The 21,886-nt window shown below is 42.1% G+C and overlaps 1 protein-coding gene across 2 annotated transcripts in view; it reads left to right on the plus strand.

The window, feature by feature from the left end:
• The window catches only part of LIAS (lipoic acid synthetase), a 65,651-nt gene that overhangs the window by 40,510 nt on the left and 3,255 nt on the right, over positions 1 to 21,886 (plus strand). Inside the window, exons 9-11 of one of the 2 annotated variants that reach the window (XM_030191308.1) lie at positions 5,539 to 5,609; positions 14,423 to 14,534; positions 15,697 to 15,984. In XM_030191308.1, the coding sequence (XP_030047168.1) occupies positions 5,539 to 5,609; positions 14,423 to 14,534; positions 15,697 to 15,719 (206 nt within the window). In that variant the 3' untranslated portion in view covers positions 15,720 to 15,984. Of the gene's footprint in view, positions 1 to 5,538; positions 5,610 to 14,422; positions 14,535 to 15,696; positions 15,985 to 21,886 lie in introns of those variants that run through there. The other variant, XM_030191307.1, reaches the window with a different exon arrangement.

Genomic DNA, 21,886 nt, shown 5'->3' on the forward strand with positions numbered 1-21,886 from the left:
GCAATCTGCAGAAATGTATTTCATGTATTGCTCGCATTACTTTATCAGCAGTTGCAAACAGCAAGTTTTCTTAGGTATTTTTTTCTGTATAAATAAAAGAATGTCTCATGACCTGGTTCATTTCATCTGTCTGTGACCCCTTTTTTTGTGTATTCATGTTTGAGATTTGTTTAGTGTGTACAACATATATTGCATTCAGTGAAGAGGGCCAGCAGATGGTGAACCATTATGCTATCAGCAGGCCAGGAGATAGACAACTCATCTGGGAGCAGAGAAAGGAAAACTAGCTAATGCAATCAATGTGCTACTTATTAGTCATAATTTAAAAAAAACATTAGTGGCTAGAAAAATAAATCGGACTGCTGTTTCTCTTGCATGATCTCCCCCTCTTCCCCCTCCCAGCATCTCTCTCTCTTCCATTGCCACCCCTCCCCTTCCCCCCATCTGCAGTGTGATCTGGCATCTCTCCCTCTATTTCCCTCCCTATTCCTGTAGTTCGGCATTTCCCCTCCTTTCAGTCCCCCTCCTTCTGAAACCTAGTCTTCTAGAGGTCCCTGGCAGGGCAACGGTTCACATATGCTGCCTGTGGCTTCTCTGGAGCTTTCCCTCTGACCCATCTCGCCCCCTCTGTTGCTACTTCCTGTTTCTGAATGGATGGGACAGTCAAAGGGAAAGCTCCAGAGCAGGATGCGGGCAGCATATATGAACAATTGCCACTGCCGGCGACCTCTAGAAGACAAGTTTAAAGGGTAGACCTGGGGGATGGGAGGGTTTGAGAGGGGGGAAGATGCCAAATCCATGTGCAAGGGAAGGAGGAGATTGGAGCGAGAGAGATACTGGACAATGAGAGAAGGATAGAGGGGGAGTGATGTTGGAGAGGAAATGCTAGACAACAGGAGGGAGGAAGGGGAGATGTTGGACCCCACAGTAAGGGAGGACAGCGGGAAAGAGAGAGGGAGAGATGCTGGACCATATGATAGGTAAGGGAGATGCTAGGAATGGTGGAACCATGTAGAATTTCTTTTCTCTCCATTTCTTTTTCCTATCCATATTGTAGTTCCTTTCCTGTTCTCAATGTTGATATACTGTGACAGTATATTCCTATGATGCAGTATATTAAGTGAAATAAACTTGATATGTTGTGGGGAGGTGAAAGATGCTTGCTTCTGATAATGGTCCTTTAATAGCAAGACTAATCACAATTAAAACTTTAATCAAATGATGAATTGTAATTAAAATCTCTGATCAAAAATCAGCCCTAGTAAAAAAAACAGTTTTAATAGTGTTCATATCTGAGACCAAAAGGATAAAGCAGGGTCCAATGGTACCTCAAGATTCTTAAATGGAATTTTTCATTTTCATCTTGTATTATCAAAGGAAAACCACGTGGAATATCAGAACAGGGGCACTGACTTAACTTCATGAGTTCAGTCTTATCCACATTCAATGCCAACTTTTTAGTAAACTTTCATTGGGCAGTGGCTTGCAAACAAATAGCCACATGATCAAGGGCATCAGCCATGGAAGAACAGATAAGGACTAAAAGTTGAATGTCATTAGCACACAGAAGATAATTTCTAGATTACCTAGAAGTTATTCAGAGATGATTAAGATATTAAAAAGGATACCTGAAAGGTCAGAACTTTATGGAAAACTGATATTTAAAGTAAACAAGGAGAACCAGAGAAGCCAGTGTGTACTTGCTGCTGTCTTCCATCCAAATAGGCAGGGCTAGTGTTAGATAATGCAGGGGTGCAGGGCAGAAACTGGGAAGAGACCCCAAAACTAACAATTAGAATACTACTACTACTTATCACTTCTATAGCGCTACAAGGCATACACAGCGCTAGACTTGCTTCCTTCTGCTTCAGGCAGGCTTGGGGCCCTCTGTGGCATGGATGCCCAGGGCAGTTGCCACTGCCTAACATCATATAGGACATAAATATTGCAAGACTCTCCTAGAAATCCCCACTAACTAGGATAACTGCTAAATTCCACTCGCCATGAGTATATGTAAACTGCTTTGATTATACTACAGAAAGGCAGTATTAAGAATCTAATAAATATAAACAGAATCACATGCAGCTGAAATACCTAATAAAATATGTTCAAGTCTAAAGCTAGCATCAAAATCACAATGATCAAAATCCAAGCTCAATACCAATAAAGTTTCCATACTATGAAATGTATGGAAACCACTTTGAAAATGATTAACGTGTTTCAATAAAGTCCAGAATTGGTTTGAAACAACTTCTTCAGTCATCTTGATCAAAAAGAGCAGGACAGAAATAGGTCAAGATTCGATTTCTTGAAAATGGGTCGAATGACTGCTTATTAAGCTGCCCAGAAGAGTAGGCAGAGTATGCTATTGTCCTAATTGACACAGGAGGTAAAAAAGCTTTGCGGGAATGCATGGTAATTAAATGATAAGGAGAAATATATTGTGTATATGGAATTGGTAGCCAAGGATGCAGCAAATTTTGGAAAAAATGTACCGAGAAGAGAATAAAGTTGAACACTTGCAAAGATTCCAAAGATTTGCAAATGGCCAGATTCCTTGCAAAGTCAGAAAAAGGGAATGACATATATAAGTTTAGATATATGTTGAGAGATAGTAAGGAACCTAAGGAGGCAAGATGATGTAGAAGAAATATGCAAGGCAGTCATCTGGGGCTCTGATTTTTAAAAAAGGATCCAGAGGAGATCCGGGAAATTATAGACCGGTGAGTCTGACGTCTGTGCCGGGCAAAATGGTAGAAACTATTATTAAGAACAAAATTACAGAGCATATTCAAAAGCATGGATTAATGAGACAAAGGCAACATGGATTTAGTGAAGGGAAATCTTGCCTCACCAATCTACTACATTTCTTTGAAGGGGTGAACAAACATGTGGATAAAGGTGAGCCGGTTGATATTGTGTATCTGGATTTTCAGAAGGCGTTTGACAAAGTACCTCATGAAAGACTCCAGAGGAAATTGGAGAGTCCTTGGATAGGAGGTAGTGTTCTATTGTGGATTAAAAATTGGTTAAAAGATAGAAAACAGAGAGTAGGGTTAAATGGTCAGTATTCACAATGGAGAAGGGCAGTTAGTGGGGTTCCCCAGGGGTCTGTGCTCGGAGCGCTGCTTTTTAACATATTCATAAATGACCTAGAGATGGGAGTAACTAGTGAGGTAATTAAATTTGCTGATGACACAAAGTTATTCAAAGTCGTTAATTCGCAGGAGGATTGTGAAAAATTACAAGAGGACCTTACAAGACTGGGAGACTGGGCGTCTAAATGGCAGATGATGTTTAATGTGAGCAAGTGCAAAGTGATGCATGTGGGAAAGAAGAACCCGAATTATAGGTATGTCATGCAAGGTTCCACGTTAGGAGTCACGGACCAAGAAAGGAATCTAGGTGTCGTCGTTGATGATACATTGAAACCTTCTGCTCAGTGTGCTGCTGCAGCTAAGAAAGCAAATAGAATGTTAAGTATTATTAGGAAAGGAATGGAAAACAAAAATGAGGATGTTATAATGCCTTTGTATCGCTTCATGGTGCGACCGCACCTCGAATATTGTTTTCAATTCAAAAAAGGTATAGTGGAATTAGAAAAGGTGCAGAGAAGGGTGACGATAATGATAAAGGGGATGGGACAACTTCCCTATGAGGAAAGGCTAAAGCGGCTAGGGCTCTTCAGCTTGGAGAAAAGGCGGCTGAGGGGAGATATGATAGAGGTCTATAAAATAATGAGTGGAGTTGAACGGGTACATGTGAAGCGTCTGTTTACATAGTAACATAGTAGATGACGGCAGAAAAAGACCTGACGGTCCATCTAGTCTGCCCAACAATTTAAACTCATATGTGTTACTTTATGTGTGTACCTGACCTTGATTTGGTTCTGCCATTTTCAGGGCACAGACTGTAGAAGTCTGCCTAGAACAAGGCCCACCTCCCAACCACCAGCCCCACCGGCTCTGTTTACATTTTCTAAAAATACTAGGACTAGGGGGCATGCGATGAAGCGACAAAGTAGTAAATTTAAAACGAATCGGAGAAAATGTTTCTTCTCTCAACGTGTAATTAAACTCTGGAATTCGTTGCCAGAGAACGTGGTAAAGGCAGTTAGTTTAGCGGAGTTTTAAAAAAGGTTTGGACGTATTCCTATATATTTGCATGCAGTGCAGGCAATTTATGAAGATATATCTCACGCATATTCAGTAGGAATATTTTGAAAACCTGAGTGGTTTGCAGCCCTCTGAGACTGCAGTGTGACACCTCCATCTTAAGATTTCTTGGGAAATTTTAAATGTAATTGTCTTTCTGTTGAGTAACTTTTTAATGGTTAGAGCAGCAGGCTGAGAACAAAGGAAGCCAGGTTAAAATCCCACTACTTCTTCTTCTGACCTTTGATAAGTCTCTTAACCTTCTATTGCCTCAGTTACAAAACAGATTGTAAGCCCTCTGGGACAGGAAAATATCTACTTTACCTGATTGTAGCTTGCTTTGAACTACTGAGAAAGCAATAGCTAAATCCAAATCCCTTTCAAGCTGTGGTTCAATATGCAGTGTCTCTATGTTCTGATTCCGTTAAATATTTGTGACCATCTCCAGAAAAAGGTGATTAAAGTCTCAGATCCAAAATGTTAGACACAGGCTGATTTTTCATGCCATGGGTCCATATGCAGCATGCAAAAGTTACATGTATGAACTTCTGTAACTTTTTAAAAAAAAAATTCATATAAAAGGTGAGGTTTGGACTGTTATTACAAATTGTTTGCTCTAACAAAATTCATTAAAACCTCTTTTTTGTTTGTTTCTGGTGACTTTAGTCACCTTTTCCCAGTCATGGTCACATTTAAGTGGCTTTCTGAGAATAAGGGGCTAATTGCTAAAATTTGTCAGATGTTGATGGATTTCAAGGTGTGTCTTTGCAAAAGTCAAAATCCAAGTGGGACTCAGATTTTGACCCTCATCTCTTTGAGGAAGACTGATCCGCTCTTTTGGAAAGGTTGAAAAAAAATGTTTGTAAGTTATTTTATTGGTGGTATAACACTAGAAAGGTTGGGGATTTTATTCTTGATTTTCAAAATTTCTCATTGTTAGTTATCCTTTAAACCTGCTGTTTTTGTTTTTAAGCAATGATTTGGAAAAGTATAGACCTAAAATTGTTACAGGTGTACAATTAGTGAAGCCCTTGTGGTCAGTTGTTGTATTGCATGCATTGGGGAATAGGGAACATAAACTTCAATTTTTTCTTGGCTCCAAAATGTTTGGAATACCTTTTTTTCATTATAGAAACTTTCATGATGAAGAGGTACAGTCTTTTTATCAATTCCTTTACATCTTGATCTTTGTATTTTGGCAATTGATGCCTCCTCCTAAAAGACTTAGGTGCCTCTATTTTGTATTGCTTGAGCTAATGCTCACCATCGTTTTTTCCTAAATAATTTTATTTGAACAGTAGTTAATTATATAGCTTGAGGAAGAGCACAGGCAAATGTCCATTTTTCATGTTACCTGTTAACAGTATTGCTTTCCATTTGACAGCTTTACGAGAAGCAGGTGTGGACTGCTTAACATTGGGACAATACATGCAGCCAACAAAACGCCATCTGAAGGTAAAAACACAGTACTGTGCAAAGGGAGTAACACTGGTGGTCCATGTTCATACTAATAGAGAAGATCCCTCAGTGCATGTCCTGTCACACATAACTGTCCTGCAAGCGTGTGTTAATGACTGCTCTGCCTGTTCTGTTAGCTATGCTGCCTTTGCCTCCCTATCATTCTCTTGGAGAAAGCATTTCCTTTTGAGGTTAGGTTGTTTAGACTTTCAGTATTGAGAGTGAGTGGGCTAGTGGTTAGAGAAAAATGGACTCTTCTTTCTGCACATATCCAAAACACTGCTAACACAAAATGGGCCAGATTCTAAATAAGGCGCCTAAAAAATCTGTGTGGTAAACATTTCTGCCTAAGTATTCTATAACTGATGCCTAGATTTAGGCGTGGTATATAGAATACGTTTAGCTGGTATCTCAGTGCTTAAAACTATGTGTGTCCATTTACACCAACGAAAACGTGGTGTAAATCCCTGCATGTAGATTTACGTGCACTGGGCCATATTGTATAACAACACATGTACATTTTGGAATGCCCATTCCCCTGTCCATAGCCATGCCCCTTTTGAACTGTGCGCTTTTAGAATTTAGGCGCAGTTCATTACAGAATCCGCTTAGTGAGTTGTGTGTGTAAATTCTAATTAATGTCAACTAGTGCTCATTATTGCTTGTTAGGTGCTGTTAAATACCCTGATTGGCTTGTTATGCCAATTAAGTTATGTGCGTTGTTATACACCTGAATTTTGGTGCGGATCTCTAGGCGCGTTATATAGAATCCAGCAGAATATCTCCAAAATCCTTCCCAATCTTTCTGAACATGCTACCAAAACCGTGACCCACTTTCTCATTATCTCCCACTTAGACTGCTGTAACCACCTCTATTCACTATAGTCTGTCCAGATTCCAGATGCGTGACTTATGTTTTGGGGGTGTCGCGACAGCTATATAACTCTTCAAGTCACCACATTGGGTTGCTATCTGCCTTTGTATACAATTCAAGCTTCTCTGAATCACCTACAAGTACATTCATTGTGCAGGTCCTGATTACCTGTCCTCTCTCATTTCTTTCTGTACTCATCCTTATTTCTGCCTTTTTTCATCCTCCAACTCTGAGCTCTGTATTTTCCAACTTGTTGAGCTATACACCTGGAATACACTTTCTGAGTTGGTATGCTGTACTCTTTTTTCTGATCTTCAAATTCAGCCTAAAGGGCCACCTTCTTTTGAGGCTGCTTTTAAATCTTAACTCCTGATTCTCCTGATCACATTCCTGTTGGTTTTAACTATTCTATAATATATGAAATATCTCAAGTTGTTAGTTCTGGATATTTGTCTTGACTTGATTTTTCTGCTCTACATGTCTTTGTCTTTATTTGCAGAAGCTGGGTGTGTTTAATAGTACTGTAGAAATGATAAATGTTATTAGTAGAAGTTTTGATATCTGAGTTCAGTAATCAAATCTACTCACTGACTTCTTGTGCATGTCACTTTTGGGGCAGTGTTTAAACCCCACAAGCATGATTGTTGCATGTGTACAGGTCTTGCCATGACTGAGTAAGGGGAACCAATGTTTCAGCCATCGTGCTATGGCTTTCTTTAGGGTATCGCATAGGTAAACTGCTAAAGAAGGATCCTATATAATAATTCTCACCACCAACGTTCTAATGTGGGACTGCCTGTGGCTCCTGGAATTGCTGAGCTAGGCTCCGTAGCCAGGATGATGTCACTCACAGCTGATTCCCAGGCAGGGGGAGGAGTAGGGAAACACGCGTGTTTCCCTACTCCTCCCCCTGCCTGGGAATCAGCAGTCAGTGCGCCGCTCCCTGCCATTTCGGAGCAAGTGGCAAGGAGCGGCGCATCAAAAAACTACAAGCGCGGCACCACAGAAAGCCCCACTCAGCGCACCACCAAACCCCCCCCCCCCCCCCCCGAAGCACATCAACACCCCCCTCCCCGGGCACATCAACCCCCTTGCCACCCGCAGCTGCCACTAGTAACACTGTCTGGCCGCTGCTGCTTCTCCTGTTGAGCAGCAGCAGCCGCTACAAAAAGAAAAAAAAACATAAATGTTTTTAAACCCAGCCCAAATCATTTGCAAATGCCCGAGTCTTAAAACGCAGTCTCTGCAGCCGCTCCTCCTCTCGCCTTCACGTCACTGCCCCGGGAGTAAGACCCCGGAGGAGCACAGCGACGTGACAGGCGAGAGGAGGAGCGGCTGCAGAGACTGCGTTTTAAGTCTCGGGCATTTGCAAATGATTTGGGCTGGGTTTAAAAAAAATTTATCGCTTTTTTTTCTTTTTGTAGCAGCCGCTGCTGCTCAACAGAAGAAGCAGCGGCAGCCGGACAGCGTTACCACTGGCAGCTGCGGGTGGTGGGGGGTTTGATGCGCCGGGGGGAGGGGAGGGTCGCTGGACATGGGTAGCTGGACGGGGAAGGGGAGGGTCACTGGACATGGGTGGCTGCAGGGTGGGCAGGGGGAGAGGAGGGTCGCTGGAGGGGGGCAGGGAGAGGGAGGTGGGGAGGGGGTCCTGAGACCAGAGAGGTGGGGTGGGGAGGGGGGCCCTGCGAGAGGGGGGGGTGGGGGCTCACACTCATTCACTCTCACATACACTCTCTCTGACACACTCCCTGTCTATCACACTCTATCTCTCTGTCACACACAGACACTCTGTCTCTCACACACTCTCACACAGACACTCTGTCTCTCACACACTCTCTCTCTCTCTCTCTCTCTCTCTCTCTCTCAAACATACACACTCTGAGGAAAACCTTGCTAGCGCCCGTTTCATTTGTGTCAGAAATGGGTCTTTTTTACTAGTAACATCATAAGTACATAAGTAATGCCACACTGGGAAAAGACCAAGAGTCCATCGAGCCCAGCATCCTGTCCCTGACAGCGGCCAATCCAAGCCAAAGACACCTGGCGAGCTTCCCAAACGTACAAACTTTCTGTGCATGTTATTCCTGTAATTGTGGATTTTTCCCAAGTCCATTTAGTTTATGGACTTGTTCTTTAGGAAACCATCTAACCCCTTTTTAAACTCAAACAGCATATAGTGCATTGCAGAAGCTGGCATCCACACTCGCATGCCTACCTCCACTCCAAACCCCTGGAGAGTACAAAATCCCATGTAGTTGCAGCCAGTTGTACCAGACGTACTATAGAGAGACTACAAGAGCATAAGAGGAACTACAAGCTACACAACACAGAAAAATCAGCTGTAGCCCTCCATGCTAAGGCAACTTGTTATACAATTAGATTTGAGGATATAAAAATCTTGGAGACACCCTAATAACTTCAATGGAGACAAAGAGCTCATCTTAAACAAAGCATGGTAACTACTCATTCAAAAGAAATTTAGCACAAAGAGGACTGGCGCCAAGGATAAACATCTTCTCTCCCCCTCCTAAAATTTCAGAATATGACCTACAGAAATTCGTCCCCCCTCCAGAGTCAGAACTGGTCTAATGAATTTCCGGCCTCATTTCTCGCCAGAATTTAAAATTGTGATCAATGAACTTTCCTGCCAAAGTCTCCTGCCTTCCTGAGGAAACCCTCCTCAACCAATCAGGTTTGAGAACCTTTTTTTAATACCCTGAAGAAAGCCACAGCACGATGGTTAAAACATCAGTTCCACTTAGTTAGATGTGGCAAAACCCAGACAACCACAACAATCATGAGTCCAGCTGTGGAAGCCTAACAGAACATATAACCCATAAGCATGGTTTTCAGTTTCCCTTTGAAAACTCAGGGACATGCAGCTCTGCCGTTACTTTAGTTTGTGCCATGAATGATACTTGAGGATTTCAAAACAAATTCCCTACACAGCAGCAAGCTCTGTCATACCCTTGTCCCTAGTCCTGCCCCCGTTTAACATAGTTAAAGCACTCACACTATGAAATAGAGAGGTGCTTTTAACCCACAGAGAGGGAAGTCAGTTTTCAGCCTTCAGTTTTACTCTGTTTAGGTACCCAGGTAAAATCTATTGAGCATCCTTTTGATGTCTTTGGGCTCCAAAATGCAATTAAAGACAAGGCACATAGCTTGAAATAGCATTCCTGGTCTATGTATTAGCTGTTATTTATGATATTGGATTTTTTTTATTTGCTCAAATTTAGCAATACATTGTAATAAACTGTAAAAATCTGCCCGAGCACTTTCATTTTTAAGCAAAAGTATTTGCCTCTGCTTCTTTCCCTTTATAGGCACCTGCTCATCAAACTGGGACTTTCCAAGTGATATCATATGCAGTTTGCATCTGATTGGACCTGAACCTCCTGTCCCAAAATCATCTGAGCTGAGACTGAAAGTTCAAGACCAATCAGATGCAAACTGGTGTCTGACATCACTTGGAAAGCCCACCAAGGCTGCCTAAGTAGATGTAAAACTGGACCTTTCCCTCTTAGAAACCTGTCACAGAAAAAAAGGAACAAACTGGTTCAGACTAAGGACCCTATTGGAAAAGCAAACAGTTTAGAAAGTACATGTCTACTTTTAGCAGCAGCGTGAAGCAGCAATTGAGATGTAGTTGATCAGAAAGAAGGCAGGTGTTTTCAGTGAGCCTCTCTCCTTGGTGATCCCGGTCTCTTCCACATGATGTCCTGCGTTTTGGGGGAGTAGGGGCCCAGCTTGTTGTAGCCCAGCATGGTGGAGAAGGCCAGGTCCTTGAAGAGCTGGCCAGACTAGGATCTCTCTGCACAGCACCTCGTAGTCCTGGTTCAGGTACTTGATTGCCTTCTTGTTTGCACTGAAGCTGTCGGCGAATGCCTGCTTCTTGGCTAATTTGGCTGCCATCCCAGTCATCGCTGGCTCTCTCAGATCTCTGTGTAAAGAAACAGCGAATCCGACAACCTCAGGGCTGCTGCAGCTCCTCTATCTGAGCTCCAAAGAAGCAAGTATCAACAGGTCAGCTCTGGACATTAGGTTGAGATTGGATTGGAACCCTTTGGAGCAGATCAGCACCGGATTTTAGGATATGTGCTGGATTGGAGCCTTTAGGAGAACAGGTCAGGCCAGACCTCAGGCACCTGCTCATCAAACTTGATGGGGCTTTCCAAGAAATGTCAGACACATCTTGCATCTGGATCCTAACTTCTGGTCCCAAAACAGCTGATTTGGGACCGGACGTTCTGGCCCAATCAGATGCAAGCCAATGTCTGACTTCACTTGGAAATTCCACCAGGTTTGATGATCTGGTGCTTGTAGAAGGAGAGAAGCAGAAGTGAATACCGTTTAAAATCACCAGTACATGTAAGGTACAGAAGGGGTCAGGGGAGCAGAAAACTAGATGTTAGACCCTCGGAGTACTAACACCCCAAAGTGGAGATCTCCCTCTCCCTACTGGGAGCAGCTCCATTCTTCACACTTACATATCCTCTTCTTTCTCTGCTGAGTTCTGCTCAGAAAATACACTGTGAAAGCTTGCAGACTTCCAAGGGGGGTTGTGCAGAAGCTAAAAGCGCCACCCCTGGTTTCCTCGGTGGCCTCCTCCAGAGGACTGTCAGTAGAGGAAGGAAGGGAATATGTGTGTGTGGGCTATATCAGGGGACTGAGAGAGTGGAGGGGGGAAGGAGTGTTTGTTTGTGGTCTATATCAGGGGACTGAGAGAGTGGAGGAGGGAAGGAGTTTGTATATGCTGCATCAGGGGACTGAAAGGGTGGAGGAAGGAAGAAGTGTGCGTGTGTATGATAGGGTGTTTGCTCCATCAGTATAAGTTATATGTATGTCCCGTCTTTCTATTTTAAAGTTGTTTGTCGTTAGCTATTGTTGGGCCTTAGCTCAGCATTTGATAATCAAATAAGGACTAAAATAATTATGTGTTCATCTTGTTAAAAATACATTTTACTTTGTAATAAAAAAGTAATTTTAAGAGGCTATACTTTGTTCCTTTTACGTGAGTATTTTTTTGGATAAGACTTTCTACTTTTTATTTCACTGCTAAGGAAAGCTTTGTTCCTTTGCTCTTCCCATTTATAGGCATAGTGCTGCATTGTCATTGTACAAACAATACTGAGGGCCTGATGCACAAAGCTTGCAACGTTTTAGCTGGCCTAAAGGAAATGTTATGTAGCATCTAATGCATAAAGGGGTTTTCCATGGCTTTAACTGTTTTCTGGAATTCATTGCCAGAGAATGTGGTAAAAGCATTTAGCTTAGCAGGGTTTAAAAAAGGTTTGGATACTTTCCTATTCATAAGCCATTATTAATATGGACTTGGAAAACTCCACTGCATATTCTAGGATAAGCAGCATAAAATCTGTTTTGGTGTTCTGGGATCTTGCCAGGTTCTATGACCTGGATTGGCCACTGTTAGAAACAGGATACTGGGCTTGATGGACCTTCGGTCTGTCCTAGTATGGGAATGCTTATGTTCTTATGCCGTAGCAACTACCGACAACCTTACAAGCAACTCATTATTTTATTTATTTATTGCATTTGTACCCCACATTTTCCCACCTATTTGCAGGCTCAATGTGGCTTACAGAGTGTTGTTATGACAAAGCCATGACAGAATAATGAATACAGTATGCAGAAAAAGGATGTGAAATTAGAGAGGGTGGTGTTAGGTAGGATAGATTGGGAGGTGAATTTGTGTCTAAGGTTTCTTTTTGTAGGTTCTATTGAAGAGATATGTCTTCAGAGATTTGCGGAAGTTACTTGGGTTGTCTATGGTTTTTAGGGCTGGGGGTAACCTGTTCCATATCTGTGTACTTCTGAAGGAGAAGGTAGAGGCGTATGCCTGCTTAAATTTAATTCCTTTGCAACTAGGGAAATTCAGGTTGAGGAATTTGCGGGCTGATCTCTTGGAGGCTCATTTTCAAAGCACTTAGCCTCCCAAAGTTCCATAGAAACCTATGGAACTTAGCCTCCCAAAGTGCTTTGAAAATATGCCTCTTGGCGTTTTTGGGCGGTAGGTGCACAAGGTTAGCCATGTACAGTGGGGCCTCTGCGTTGATGATCTTGTGTACGATCGTGCAGATCTTGAATTCGATGCGTTCCTTGAGTGGAAGCCAGTAAAGTTTTTCTCTTAAGGGTTTCGCACTTTCGTATTTGGTTTTTCCAAATATGAGTCTGGCTGCGGTATTTTGGGCTGTTTGGAGTTTCTTAATAGTTTGTTCTTTGCAGCCAGCGTATAGAGTGTTGCAGTAGTCCAGGTGACTAATAACCATGGACTGGACCAGAATACGGAAAACGTTTCTCGGGAAGAAAGGTTTGATTCTTTTGAGTTTCCACATCGAGTAGAACATCTTTTTTGTCGTGTTTTTCACGTGGGTATCAAGAATAAGGTTTTGGTCGATGGTAACACCAAGAATCTTCAGGTTTTCTGATATTGGGAGGGTGCAGTATGGTGTGGTTATAGTGGAGTAATTGTTTGTGTTGTATTGTGAGGTGAGTACTAGGCATTGAGTTTTTTCCACATTGAGTTTTAGCTGGAATGAGTCTGCCCAGCTATGCATGGTTCTGAAGCTTTGGTTGATCTCGTTGGTGATTTCGTTTAGGTTGTGTTTAAACGGGATGTAGATTGTGACATCGTCAGCATATATGTGAGGGTTAAGGTTTTGATCGGCTAGTAATTTGGCTAGAGGTATCATCATTAGGTTGAAGATGGTTGGTGAGAGGGGGGAGCCTTGTGGAACTCCGCATTCTGGTGTCCATGGAGGTGATCTTTCGGTGTCTGTAATTACTTGGTAGGATCTGGTGGTGAGGAATCCCTCGAACATTTGAGGACTGGGCCTCCGATTCCGAAATATTCTAATATATTAAGTAGTATTCCATGATCCACCATTAGTACTCTAACGAGAATTCCATGTGATACACAGAATGGAGCACATACCTTTTAATAAGCTAGATTTTATGGCAGCTCTGGAGCTGTCGGAGAGGAGCCCTCTTCATCCATGTTGGCAACTCCAGGGCTGACACCCCCCCCCACACACACACACTTCTCCCACCCTCTGCTTCCTGATCACCCCACATTTAATAGAAAACAGTGGTAAGTGGCGATGTTAAAGCCCAGGCAGACCATGATATGACGAGTGACGACTTCACTGATCCTTCGTCTTCCCTCTATTCAGCTTCTGAGGCAGAGCAGGCAGACACTGAGTTGATGATTAAAGCATGGCTTGGTTCAGCTTCTGAGGCAAACACCTGTCAAGCACAGAGTTGCTGATTCCTGCTTTTCTGCATGGCTCTTTTTATCTTCTCAGGCTTACAACATAAGTACATAAGTAATGCCACACTGGGAAAAGACCAAGGGTCCATTGAGCCTAGCATTCTGTCCACGACAGTGGCCAATCCAGAAGTGCCAGATCAAACACTTCGACAGAGCTCTGTTTCGCTGTCAGTCAGCAAGCACAGAGGTGCCGAATCAATGACTGCCTATAAGAGTCAAGCAGTGAAACAATCCCGTTTTGTGCATTTGCTAGGTCACAAACAGCGACTGATGCACAAAGAGATTTTCATGCATCTCATTTGCATGCCATCCCCTTTGAGCATCGGTTGCTGTTTGCAACTCGGTAAGTTCTCCTATGGCTGCCGTATTTAACGGCACCTTTTGTGCATCGGCCCCTAAGTTTGGCTATGTTCTGTCCTTTTGCTGGTCCTGCTGTGCCCCCAACTCTATCGAGCTTGAAGAGAGTTCTCGCCACTGGATTATAGGCTTTGCTATAGTAAGCTTTTTATGTATTTATTTTTCTAATGTGTTCATCTCAGTGGAATCATCTTTACATGAGCATTACTATTTTGGCTGAATTTTCTAAATAATATTTTATGACATTTTAATAGGATGATATGCTCAGAATTTCTTCTCTTGATGCAGGTGGAGGAGTACATTACGCCAGAAAAGTTTAAATACTGGGAAAATGTAGGTAATGAACTTGGATTTCTTTACACAGCCAGTGGGCCTCTGGTGCGTTCTTCATACAAAGCAGGTATGTGCAGGATCATTTTCCCCTTTTTGTTTGTTACACAAATGTCATCTAACTATGATCAATGATAGCTGTAATACTATTGTTACATGCTGAAAAGGCTTTGTATAGAATTAAGTGAAATGCTTTGAGAGAAGTAACAGAAAACCTAGGCTTTGGGTTTAATTTCCTGTGCTGAGTCATTACTCTTATGGTAAACAGGAGGAACAGCAAACTCCCACAGTACTCACAGAGATACAAAAGGAGTGGAAGAGTAACATTCCAGCAAATCAGTCTGAGAAATGAAGTCCAAGACTTCTTAAAATGTTAAGCTTTGAACTTCATTTCTCAGAGTCATTAACCTTTAAATGAAACAGACTGCCAAAACAAAAGCTTTTAATTGGGGTATTTTACTAAGCTTTTGATCTAAGTAAAGATATAAGACAAGGATTTTCCCTGTCCTCCTGATTTATTTGCTATTGAAATGGAATTGCCAGTGATTGGAGAAGAGTCACAATACAAAATAGCCTTTTTCATTTTGCTGACAGTGTCTTGTTATATCTACCTGTCCCCACCAGTTATCTCACATAAAATTTCAGCTGGGATGTGGAAGAAATGTCAAGATGTCAAGTTATATATATGGACAAATATAGTAGAATTTTGTTATAAAGGACACTCAGATATAGTGGACGAAAAATTTTGACCTGGCCAAAAGAATAGGACTTCCAATGTATTTCTGTTCAGTTATAGCAGACCCGGTTATAATGGACTTATGGTTACAAGGGACCATCTTACATGGTCCCATGATTCCAAAGGACCATGTATATAAGGGACTTACTTGGCAGTTGAGCTTCTAGCGAACTGACTTATGGCTGGTCTCGATATCCAACAAAAGTGGTGAACCGACTTACGGCTGGTACTGATGTCCGTCAAACGTAGGTGTTCTATGTACTGACATCGAGAATGGGCAAAAACAGTCAACCGTATTTGAAAGACTAAATCTGGCAAAACAAACCGTAAATGGGATATGACAGGAAAGAGAAAAGCTTAAGCAAGCGTATGAAATATTTTCAACTGCAAGTAGGAAATGTTTGCAAATGGCAGCATTCGGAAATGTAGAATCAGCTAGTAGTCAAGAAGATATTGATGATGGTGACGTTGACTTTCCCGTTTCTTATTTGAGAAGAGCACATTCATGGATTACGTTGATGTGGACGATGCCATTGAAACATGTGAACAACCAACTGATGACGACATTGTTGCAAAAGTTGTATCAGCAAAGGAAGAATCGGATGATGATATGACAGAGACTGCTGGAGTGAAGTGGAAGCCATTCCCACTTTTCTGAATGCTTTATCAGTCTTGGAGACGTTACAGTGCTATCTTTACACTGTCAAGGATAGTGAAGTGGCTTTGCAGCACACTTTTGACATTGACAAATTCCTAACTAGGTGTGAGCGTTGTCTTAAACATCTCTTTCGGACTATTTTAACTGTAATGTAAGTGTTGTTAAACTTCTTTGCATCTATATTTGCATTTACCTATACAGTACTGTACTTTACGTTTTGTTGTTTACAATAAATCTAGGTTTAAAGAAAAGCCTGATTTGAGCTTTCGTTGAGTGTTAAAAGTTCCTTGTTTGGATATAATAGACCTCGGATGTAAGGAACTATTTTTGAGGTCCCAAGGAGTAGCCTAGTGGTTAGTGCAGTGAATTTTGATCCTGGGGAACTGGGTTTGATTCCCATTACAGCTCCTTGTGACCCTGGGCAAGTCACTTAACCCTCCATTGCCTCAAGTACAAATAAGTACCTGTAGATACTATGTAAACTGCTTTGAATGAAGGGGGAGGAACACTCCATGTTGGTAGAGGCCTCATGGGACACCTGCCAGTTCAGCAATACCAAGGCAAGACCCATGGGTTAAGGCTCGGGGCTGAGGAGGGAGAAGCCCTCAGGGCAAAGATCTATAAACCTATCCCTGAGAGCTCATATAGGCAAGAAACCCAACCTTTGGGCCACAGGCCATAGCCTTCACCCCAGGAAGTCAGGTCCTCTTTGAACTTCTTGCTGCACCAATGTATCTGCACCATCTACTGGAGGCAGACAAATACTGGCAAGTTCCAGAGGTGCACCACATCTTAGACCAGTGACGACATCACTGAATTGTAGTGTTCTCTGCTGCCTCCTCCTGCTGGACATAGTCAGTAGAGTGGAGGAGTAACCTAATGGTTAGTGCAGTGGGTTGAGTACCTGGGGAACTGGATTTGATTCTCACTGCAGCTCCTTGTGATCTTGGGCAAGTCACGTAACCCTCCATTGCCCCAGGTAAAAAAAAAAAAAAATTAGATTGTGAGACCACTAGAGACAGGAAAAGTATCTGCAATGGTTATACCCACAGAAAGGCAGTATATCAGATTTACCCACAGAAAGGTGGTATATCATATCCATGACCCCTTACCCTTTCATTTGTCAGGACTGGTCTAAAAGGATGATAAGAAGAAACTGGAATTGGGCAGTAGCATTGGATTGGCATGAAGAAGGAAACAGTATTCATGGGCAACTTTTATTTCTTTAAATAGTTTATTACCATGAGGAAGCCCAGAGTTGCTTAAGACATATTCTACAATGGCCTTTGACCTCTGTAATAGAGGAAGGTTGGAACAAAAGCAGGTCAGCTATTCTACAGTGGGGGGGGGGGGGGTTATAACAGTTTCAGAAAATGAAAAAAAATAGATAATACATCTGTTTATGTTGGACTTCAGTTGTTAGGTTTTAACTGATAAAACACTCCAGATACAAAAAAAACTAAAATAATGTTTATTAAGTACATAAGTAATGCCACACTGGGAAAAGACCAAGGGTCCATCGAGCCGAGCATCCTGTCCACGACAGCGGCCAATCCAGGCCAAGGGCACCTGGCAAGCTTCCCAAACGTACAAACATTCTATACATGTTATTCCTGGAATTGTGGATTTTTCCCAAGTCCATTTAGCAGTGGTTTATGGACTTGTCCTTTAAGAAACCGTCTAACCGCTTTTTAAACTCTGTCAAGCTAACCGCCTTCACCAGGTTCTCCGGCAACAAATTCCAGAGTTTAATTATGCGTTGGGTGAAGAAACATTTTCGCCGATTTGTTTTACATTTACTACACAGTAGTTTCATCGCATGCCCCCTAATCCTAGTATTTTTGGAAAATGTGAACAGACTCTTCACATCCACCTGTTCCACTCCACTCATTATTTTATATACCTCTATCATGTCTCCCCTCAGCTGTCTCTTCTCCACGCTGAAAAGCCCTAGCCTCCTTAGTCTTTCTTCATAGAGAAGTCGTTCCATCCCTGCTATCATTTTAGTCGCCCTTCGCTGCACCTTTTCCAATTCTGCTATATCTTTCATGAGATGTGGCAACCAGAATAGAACATAATACTCAAGATGCAATCACACCATGGAGCGATATAACGGCATTATAACATCCTCACACCTGTTTTCCATACCTTTCCTAATAATACCCAACATTCTATTCACTTTCCTAGCTGCAGCAGCACACTGAGCAGAAGGTTTCAGTGTATTATCGACGACAACACCCAGATCCCTTTGGTCCGTAACTCCTAACGTGGAACCTTGCATGACGTAGCTATAATTCGGGTTCTTTTTTCCCACATGCATCACCTTGCACTTGCTCACATTAAACCTCATCTGCCATTTAGCCGCCCAGTCTCCCAGTCTCGTAAGGTCCTCTTGTAATTTTTCACAATCCTGTCGCGTGTTAATGACTTTGAATAACTTTGTGTCAACAGCAAATTTAATTACCTCGCTAGTTACTCCCATCTCTAAATCATTTATAAATATATTAAAAAGCAGCGGTCCTAGCACAGACCCCTGAGGAACCCCACTAACTACCCTTCTCCATTGTGAATACTGCCCATTTAACCCCACTCTCTGTTTCCTATCCTTCAACCAGTTTTTAATCCACAATAGGACATTTCCTCCTATCCCATGACCCTCCAATTTCCTCTGTAGCCTTTCATGACGTACCTTGTCAAATGCCTTTTGAAAATCCAGATACACAATATCAACCGGCTCCCCTTTGTCCACATGTTTGTTTACTTCTTCAAAGAATTGAAGTAAATTGGTCAGACAAGATTTCCCCATACAAAAGACGTGCTGACTTGGTCTCAGTAATCCATGTCCTTGGATGTGGTCTGTAATTTTGTTTTTAATAATAGCCTCTACCATTTTTCCCGGCACCGACGTCAGACTCACCAGTCTACAATTTCCCGGATCTCCCCAGGAACCTTTTTAAAAAATTGGCGTTACCTTGTATAAAGACTGAAAAACACCACTTCTTCCAGTATTCTGTCACTCCTCCACTGACATGTCTTACATCCTCCATTCCACTGAAAAAAGTACCCAGCAAACGTGGTGCAAAAATATTGATAAATACTGATTTTCTTGTACCTTCAAAGAACCTCTAATTAGCTAGAAACAAAATACCTAAATTTACAGTTTATAAATACCTCAAGTATAGAAGCCCTAATTTATGTACTTAAGGGGCAGTTCAGTGGCAGTGCTATGCAAAGCCATGTGAAGTGACCTGAATTCATTTCCCAGCTCAGAACATTTGCTCCCTGAGGCAGTGAAGGCTGGAAATGCTGACAAATCAACATTCATAGCCCCTGGAGTGGAATCTGTCCTAATCATTACAGTATGTCATAACTAGGAACTAGATTTAGAATGCATAATGCAGAGTTCCAGAAGGAACCCTAATGGCATAGCTCCTAACCAGACCAGGTATGTTTAGGATGATGGGGGAGGAGGGAGAGAATCCCCCAGAAATTGTGAATGAAGGCTCGTGGCACCAGATCCAAGACTTCAGCCTTACTGAGATGGAAACTATTGAGTCCAAAATAAATTTACAATTAAAGTGCTTAATGTACTCTTCCCCCATGCCACTTATTTATTAATGTATCTTACAATGGCTAATGTGAAAGGGAAGGGTCTAATTTCAAGGCTGTATGCTTCAAATTAAGATATGAAATTGTGCTTGACTTTAATCTTTGTGTTTTAAGAGGAACTGGGCCTTATTTGTCTAAGAAGTTTAAGTAAAACAGGTGAAGGAGCATCTTTAGAAATCATAACCAGATTGGAAATGCACTTAACATTGTACTTCCAAGCTTTTATAGAATCTGCTTCTAAGCATAGCACCAGATCTCAGGGCCCAGATCAATTATATCATCCATAGAAGGAATGTCAAAATATGGATCTTTCCAGATTTTAGAGCTTTTTGGGTTCCCTGTAATAATATGTGGGGTAAGTTTAATCTATGGGTGGAATATAGGGATCCTTTGCCTCATCTCTAATAGTCCTTTAAATAATATTTTTATGGAATTTTTAGGTTTGCTTAGTGGTAGTTACATCAAAGTTATTAGATCATGCTCTCCCACATACCCCTATTATCATGTAAGTCACAGCATTATGTTATATTATCTGATAAATGGTTTATGTTATGTTTGATATAATTTGATTTGATGACTGTAAACCACTTCGAACTGCTTTCATCCAAGAAAGTAAAATGGATAAATTTCTTCTTAATTTTCTTTCCTTTAGGCCCAACAGATCAGTCCAGAACTTGCAAGTTATGTCCACCTACCAGCAGGTGTGGATAGAGTACAAACTGAGCTCTGCCATAAGGTCACTACAGATGATCCAATTTAGCATTTCAGTAATAGAGCAATGGAATATAGTGGAGACACGAATTAACTTCTCATGCCTCCTTTATGAAAACATATAGAGAGGCAGAAAACTGTAAATTTTTTTGTTGTTGTTGTTTTAAAGAACAGCAAGAAACAAAGGTTGCATAGTTCATCAGAGAAGTGTTAAGAGCAGCATATATATGAAATTGCGCATGACATATATAGTAAAGAGAAGGATGGGTTTCTGGACTGCTCTGTTGGGACTAAAAGATAGAAAATTAGCTGGTAAGACCCAATTTATGCTTCCTTACCGTCCACAATGGATCAGTCCAGAACATTGCTTGTGTAAAAGCAGTTCTTAAATTGAGAGGGAACTAGAAGCTTCTTTCTTGGCAGAAACACCTAATCTGTAATGCTTAGAAAAGGTACGATATGAAGACCATGTTGCTGATCTGTAACTGCTCTCTATTGTAACAGCCCAAGATTCTGCCCAAGAGGTAACAATTCCTTTGGTAGAGTGAGCCTTGAGATCCAAGGGCAGATTCTTGACCGCTAGAATGTATGCTGGATTGGACCTTGTGAGAGAAGCTCCATGTGAGGTGTCAGAAGAATCAGATGCTGTAGCTGAATAAGATCTGGGTCAGTCTGGTGCCACTAACACTACCCAACCGGGATATGAACAAATTGGCTGGGAGCTCTTCCTGTCATCTGCCAAGGAGGGAACACATACAGCAGAGACTTGTGTGGCCAATGTTGAAGTAAAGCGTCCAGGCCTTCTGAACCATATTCTCTTTGATGACTTAAGAATCCAGGAACTTTGACACTGCACCTCATGGCCATCATCTCTGGTACTGGAAGTTCCCACTTTGTTGAAATGAGGGAGAAAGCTTCAGTTGAGAATTCCCATGCCTTCAGATCCAAGGAGTTTGTGCTATGGATGTCCACTTGAGTGTTGTTCAGAATTCCTGCTGTGCATACTACCAGAATCATTGGTGCATGCTTCTCCCCCTACTAGAAAATAAGTTGAGCCTCCAGGGCTAGAGGAGCGTTCCTGGTTGCCCCTTGCTTGTTGTTATAAAAATATTGCCATCATATTGTCTGACAGGACTCTTACCAACTTTCCCTAAATCAGACTGGCAAATGCTATTAGTGCTTTGCATAAGGCCCCCAGTTCCAGATGATTAATTGACCATGATTCTTCACTGGAAAACTGTTGACTTTGAGTGATGTGGTAAAGACAATGAGCCCCCCCTGCCAGAGAGGCTGGCATCTTTGGTCACCACTATCCATTCCAGAGATTCAAGGATGATTCCCTGCTGAAGGTTGGTTGACTAGAGCCACCATTTCATCCTGAGCTTTGCTTGAGCTGTCTAGCGAAGGTGTGATACCTGTATTCTTGAATAGTGGAAGACCAATAAAGAGGGCTGGAGTGGTCTCGTGTGTTCTCACCCAGGGCTGTACATCCAGGTGGCCATCATAGAGCCCAGCACCTGCATATAGTTCTATGCCAGAGGCATCAGGCTGTAAAAGGTGATGAACTTGACTGAATCTTTTATCTCCGGAGAGCAGGAAGGAACACTTTCCTGGGTCAAATGTCAAACAGGACTCCCAGGTATTTGAGAGTCTGACAGGATCTTAGTTGGCTTTTGGGAAGGTTGACTATCCAACCCAATGACTGGAG

The sequence above is a fragment of the Microcaecilia unicolor genome, chromosome 2 (assembly GCF_901765095.1).
Source record: "Microcaecilia unicolor chromosome 2, aMicUni1.1, whole genome shotgun sequence".
Lineage (NCBI taxonomy): Eukaryota > Metazoa > Chordata > Amphibia > Gymnophiona > Siphonopidae > Microcaecilia > Microcaecilia unicolor.